At 34.4% G+C, this 6,707-nt stretch overlaps 1 protein-coding gene across 1 annotated transcript; it reads left to right on the plus strand.

Annotated features, from left to right (window-relative positions):
* The first annotated feature begins 1,968 nt into the window (after positions 1-1,968).
* Positions 1,969-5,390, plus strand: LOC127118129 (meiotic nuclear division protein 1 homolog). Its single transcript, XM_051048278.1, has 10 exons — positions 1,969-2,078; positions 2,368-2,448; positions 2,814-2,930; positions 3,805-3,843; positions 3,989-4,096; positions 4,198-4,260; positions 4,352-4,403; positions 4,522-4,566; positions 4,700-4,779; positions 5,019-5,390. The coding sequence occupies exons 1-10, from the start codon at positions 2,076-2,078 to the stop codon at positions 5,085-5,087; spliced, it is 657 nt and encodes a 218-aa protein (XP_050904235.1). The 5' UTR covers positions 1,969-2,075; the 3' UTR covers positions 5,088-5,390.
* Positions 5,391-6,707: the final 1,317 nt, after the last annotated feature.

A 6,707-nucleotide genomic window follows, 5' to 3' on the forward strand; every position in this document is an offset into this window, starting at 1 on the left:
CCAATCCAATTGGCGCCCATGTGTAAAAAATGAGAGGAGACGCCAATTGGTTTGGCGTCTCTGTGTATTACATATTTTTTTTATATAAATAGAGGTGTTGTGTGATTCATTTTTCCACATCTCTTTTCATTATATTGCAGACATGGTTCGATTTCGTCGCGGCTATGGAAAAGTAATTTATTCGAGAGACAAGTCTCCGATGGAGACACTCTTTTGGAACATCTGTCATTTCGAGCAACTACAGAGCGAATTGGTTCGTTGGCTATACGGAAACATACCTGAAGGCGGAAAAATTAGAAGTATTGAGAGACTCGATGCCTTACGTGGATGGGTGCGAGTAAAAAATGATAAGGATGCTAGGGAAGTGATGTTTGGACCAAATGATATCAGTTTGATTATTGTAATCTGTTAGAAATGTTGCTTTTAAATGTTGTGGTTGTCGCGCAAAAAGTCAACTGTTAACCAAAAGTCAATTGTTGTATAAATGGTCAATTTTGTAGCTTTTGTACATGTATGGACTTTGGATGTGATTGTATGAAATGATATTTAATATTTGAATGCATTGACTGTTTGAAAGGGATTGTATGGATATGAAAGATATTGAAATGAATGAACATGATAACATGAATCAATGGATATGAATTTTGAATGAATCAAGACCTAAGGACCACAATGGACAATGATTAAGACCTATCCAACAATTCATGGACCAAACACCAATGAAAATGATATGGAATAGACTAAGTGATGAACTTGATGAATACCTAATCATGGATCAATGGACATGACCATAACTTGGATGAACAATGCCAAACATGAAACAAGAACTATAGCAAGACCTAAGATGTACAATGAACTAGTTCATAATTAAAGATTCATGGACCAAACAACAATGACAATGCAAATGACATGAATGGTCAGATGAAATAGGTTAGACATGAACTAGGCATGAGAATATGATTAGAGGATATGATCAAATGCAATGCTAGGGATGAATTGAATCAAATGGAAGTTGTGATGCCATGAAAATGAGCTTGAACCAATGAATATAGACACGCAAAAGATGAACATGTAAGGCCATGAAGTGAATGCTAAATAGACCAAAGAAACCTCCATAATAGACCATGAACAAGTGGGCCTTGAATGGATCTTGACCAGGCAAGTGAAGCATACACAATGAATGATACAACAACCATATGACTACCAAATACCACAACAATCATTTCAATCTTTCTTCGATGCATCATTCACACCAATGTCTCCCTTCAGTCGTCCTGGTCGCCCTCCAATAACTCAAACACATCCCAACTACTCTAGCATGGGTCACAAACTCAGCTATGGCGGCGACGCTTCATTGCAGGTGGCGGTGATGTTCCTGGCCCCTCAAATCCTGAAACACCTTGGGTGAATCATCAACGTGGGTTAGGACCACACGTTCGGGTAGCTAGGGGATGTGGTACCGAAGGTCGGTTAGGTAATCCCGGTCAATGACATTAGTCTTTATGGTATTCGTACGTAAACGCATATTAATATTAATATTAATTGGTCCGATTTCGACTTTTATCTAAAATGTACATTATTTTTCAAAAAAAATATACAACACACATAGGTATCAAACCAATTGACGCCTCCTTTAAAACCTAACAAACATGCACCAATAGGATTGACAGCACCATGTGCATAAGTCAATCCAATTGGCGCCATCTCTTCAATTTAGAGAACAAACACCAATTTATTTGACGTCATCTCTTAAAAGTGGGGTAATTTGAAAATTAATCTGAAAAATAAGTTATTTTAAAATAAAAAAAAATGAATTAGTTGAATAAAAATTTCAACAACTTAAGTCTCACTTAACAATGATTTAACTGTTTTTTTTTGGTTTTTCAATTAATTAATTTTTATTAAACAATTGATTTTTCTATTAGACGCATCTCGTACTTAAGTAATTTTTTTTTTGTATTTTTAAAAATAAATGGTAAAGATAAACTTAGTGTTATTTATGGAACCATTTTCCCGCTAAAAGCAGAGAATCGCATTTCTAGAAACTTCTACCGCCCTCCTCCGCTGCCGTAGCAATGGTATTCCGCTTCATCTCCTTCAACAATTTCACTATGCGCGTTTCGATTTTACTGTTTAATGCTCTTTTCATCTTAATTTGAACTCTATCGTTTGAATCGCTAACTTCAGTAGCTAACATTTCAGTTTTATTCAATTTGTTCATTTTCATTTGATATAATCGCTTAAGTTATGAATTGTTTTGATCGATTTCAGAAATTAACCTAATTTAGTGCTAAATACCTATGTGGATTTTGCAAATTGTGTTTCCATGAAATGCGATTTGATTGATTTGTTTTTGTTTTGCTTCAGTCGAAGAAAAGAGGTTTGTCTTTGGAAGAGAAGCGAGAGAAGATGCTTCAAATCTTTTACGAATCACAAGACTTCTACCTGGTTGGTTAAATTTACATATGGTTTATTAGCCTATTTATAGCATGTAGAGCATGTTTGACCATGAATCACGAATACCGGAAACACGACACCGACACTAACTTGAAAAATAAACTAAACCTATTAATCACAATGTCGGTTTCGGACACCCACACGAACACCGACGCAGACACACCTTTTTTAGAGGTGTCAGTGTTAGAGAGATGTTTGGTAATGGATTTGACAAAATCACGGTTGCAATGTGATTTTGTTGAAGCTGCGAAATATAGTTTTTGCAAAATCACGGTGGCTCACCTCGATTATGTCAAATTCATCATGTTTTGAAACATACACTTATATGCGTTTGTTGTTGCTATTGTTTATTTTAGCTTAAGGAGCTTGAGAAGATGGGCCCTAAGAAGGGTGTCATTTCTCAGTCTGTGAAAGATGTTGTCCAAAGCTTGGTGGATGATGACCTTGTTTCCAAAGATAAGATAGGAACTTCTGTAAGTTAACACCTTAATTAGTGATATTCTTCAAGTTTTAGGACTGATTTGGATTGATTTATTTGAATTTACCTACTAGTATAAGCTTTGTGAGACTGTTTGATATATCTTGTAGAAACAACTCATTAGATGACATCTTCTAAGTAGTTTTTAGCTTATTTTCACGAGTTCTCCAAGATAGCTTATTAAATCAACTTTTAACTTCTACGAAAACAATTTCTTTATTTTATCTTTTGCTATTGTATTATTTGAGCATGCTGCAAGATTACTAGTTTAGGTATTAGGAAAGTTATCAAAGAGATCGAGTGCATGTTTGATTTTGCCTTGTTACTCCCTCCATTTCAAGCCTATGTTGGTTTTAATTAATTTGTGTTTCAAAGCAGTGTGTTAGTTGAAAGCCTCTGATCTAAGCATTAAAATTCACGATATTTATTGACTTTTGTTAAGAAATCTGGTTGAACCTATAACTCATTTCTACAAAACCGACTTGTAGGGTGAGAATTGCCCTCACTTGTAAACACATGTGCAGACCATATATTATCTGATATGGGAGTCTTAACAATCTTTATTTTCCAACTACACCCTTAAGTATTTATGCTCTCTGCATTGAAAAAAAGGAATTTACAAAACCATTAATGCTATAGTAAAGATGTTTTGTACAAATATCGGTACATCAATTAAATGTTTTCTCAAAATGTGTGCGAAAATCTTAAACTACCTAGATATGGAATGGAGGGAGTACATGTTATATCTTTTTTCAAAATTATATTTTGAGAGTTCCAGTGCAAATTCAAAAATGCCAAGACTTTTCTGGTTGAGTTGAGTTTCTTCCTCTAGTTGGTTAGTTGATAATACTCCTATGTTTGCCTCTTAGGTATACTTCTGGAGTCTTCCTAGCTGTGCTGGAAATCAGGTGAAGCTCTATTGGAAAAGTTACTAAAATTTGCTACTGTACCGTATCATCTTTATGTTGATATTTATCGGTCACTGCTCACAATCACTCTCCTCTACTTTATCCCAAAGTAGCCTAATTACTACATTGTAAACACGATTCACAGCTTAGGAATGTGCGTCAAAAACTTGATTCTGATCTGCAAAGCAGTGGGAAGCGGCATGCCCAACTTGTTGAACAATGTGAAGCACTAAAGAAAGGGCGCGAGGAATCTGTGAGTTATAATGCCTACCCTACCAGATTCCAATTTCCCTGCTTTTTTATTTAATCAAATGGCTGGTCCTCATATATCCTTACACTGCATTTTTTTTCTAGGATGAACGAGAGGCGGCCCTAGCAGATTTAAAAGCCATTGAGCTGAAGCATAAGGAATTGAAGGTTGGCTTACAGATGATGTGTTAGTAATGCATTACGTTTGATCTTTATTGCATGAGTTTTGTAACAGTCAAATAATATTTGACATTTGCAGAGTGAGTTGGAAAATTATAGAGATAATGATCCGGCTGCCTTTGAAGCAATGAGTTAAGAAATGTTTCTCTTTTGCAATTTATATGAACACTTATTGAATGATTTAGAAGGTTAATCTGAATACTGTCATTGGAAATTGTGATACTGATGTATTGGTATTACTATTGGCAGAGGAAGCAATTGAAGTTGCTCATACATCAGCTAACAGATGGACAGGTTCTACTTTCTATGTTTGCACCTTCATTTTTCTCCCTGTATTGTGTGCGGTAATTATTAAATTTCTTATTTTTTTATACAATGATGATGATGCCTATTATTATCTTTTTGCTATGGCTAAACAATGTTGCAGACAATATTTTCACTCTGAAGCAATGGTGTTCAAACAACTTCCCTCAGGCTAAGGAACAACTGGAAAACATGTACAAGGAGGTCAGTCATTTCAGTTTAATGCTTCAATCTGCAAGCCCCCTGTCTCATTCTTAACCAATTATTAGGCTTCTTTTTGTTCGGAAATAGTTACAACAAATGGATTGATATATGTTTTTTTGAATGGCCTTTACAACTTGGTAATATTATCAATCTATATTATCAATCTTACCATATTCCATATCCTTATATCTTTGTTTCTTATGTCAGTCATGTGTCTTGCACCTTGTGTCTCCATGCAGATTGGTATAACAGACGATTTCGACTATTTGGAGATGGCACCTCTACCATCCAAAGCAGTAGCTGAATGAATATTACTTGGCCGATCTGAAAGCCCAATCCCCTGGTCGTCGTGTTTCTCTCAAACACTGACAACTAAAATTTAAACTTGGTAGGAGTATTTTGCTTATGACATCCACTTCTGTAGAGAAATGACTTGTACTTTTCTCTCTAGCTGTCATAATCAGGATTAGGTTTTGAAAATATGTATATATAAAGATTATCCTTTTCTGCTTCTTTATTTGCTAGTATTTTAACTAAGGTAAGTATTCCTGGCTGCGCATCATGAATAAGTGATGTTGTTATGGTAATTTTTCTCTTCCTTTTTCTCCAAATTACTAGTACTGTAATTTTTCTATAATAATTGTCTCCTCTAAATTTACAACCAAACATACACTTTAAAAATGTTGTGAATTGATTCTCAACTTTAAACGGCTACAGTTGTACAACAGATAAAGTGATTAATCATTTTCTTTAATTCAAATCATTGAAAATATCAACTAATGATGTAACGAAACGTATTAGTGTGTCATGAATTAGTTGTATGTGTCCCCACCATATGTAGACCAAGCCAACGGTAGCCGTCCAAGGTAACGGTTAACATGTTGTCTTTGGAGCTTAAAAAAACAGCTAGGATTTTGAGTTAAACAACAAAAGAAGCAATATTTAATATTATTTCAAATTAATCAATAGTAAGCAATCAATAAATCAAAAGATTCAAATTAATAAAGAGCTAGGATATAATAGGGTTTTTTAATTTATTTGTTGTCATGTTCAATTTCAACTATATGTAGAATGACATAAAATTCAAACTTTGGAAAAGTTCATGTTTTTTCTCTTATAAATTCTTTTGGTAAACTACATAAATTAAGGAATTTGACTGTGATACTATTAAATTACTTAACAACTACTATTGTGTTTACAAGTTAAAACTTTAACTATGGAGAATTACTAGATAATACTTATATTAGAGTATTTATTGTAAAATGTAAGGATAATTATCCCGATCTTCTCCCCCACTCGAGAGGTATATACATTTTAGTGAGATACTCAATTTTTATAAAAAAAAATAATTTGTTTAAAATGCAATAAAGAGATAGAAATAAAACAATTCAAACAATTATCCTAATAAAAAATTTGAACTCAATTGAACAAACAAACGTTACAAACCAGAATGATTTCAAAAATAAAATACAGGTTGTACTGTTCATATTCGACCAATTATCAATCATGTGGCAGACTGGCAGGTAAGAGAAAGAACATATTCATTGGTTGGTTGGACTCTCTCTCTCTTTCTCTCTCCTTCCATTTCACTACTGTTTTCCATAACGTGCACTCAATCTCAACCCTACACGTGTCATCCATCAACGGCCAACGACAACCTTTGTTCCCTAACCTATTTCCTCAGCCAGAGTGGCTCTGTTGTTTTTCTTGTCGAGATTCTTTCGATCAAAATCACTATAAATCAAAACAAAACCCTAACATTGCATTTCACAAGTTTCAAATTGAGTGTGCTAGCTTCATTCTTTGTAAGAATGGAGATTCTTAGAGTTCAGCTTTTCGTCATGTCCATTCTCTCTCTTGCTTTGGCTTTTGTTGTTCCTTCCATCAATGCTCAGATCCCTGCACCTGCTCCAGCTCCCACAAGTGAT

The sequence above is a fragment of the Lathyrus oleraceus genome, chromosome 1 (genome assembly GCF_024323335.1).
Source record: "Lathyrus oleraceus cultivar Zhongwan6 chromosome 1, CAAS_Psat_ZW6_1.0, whole genome shotgun sequence".
In the NCBI taxonomy this organism is placed as follows: Eukaryota; Viridiplantae; Streptophyta; class Magnoliopsida; order Fabales; family Fabaceae; genus Lathyrus; species Lathyrus oleraceus.

Excerpts from the sequence above, each read along its gene's own strand:
- LOC127118129 (XM_051048278.1), top strand. Across the intron at positions 4,404-4,521 it reads GGCTGCCTTTGAAGCAATGA|AGGAAGCAATTGAAGTTGCT; the intron begins GTTAAGAAATGT and ends TACTATTGGCAG. Across the intron at positions 4,567-4,699 it reads ATCAGCTAACAGATGGACAG|ACAATATTTTCACTCTGAAG; the intron begins GTTCTACTTTCT and ends ACAATGTTGCAG.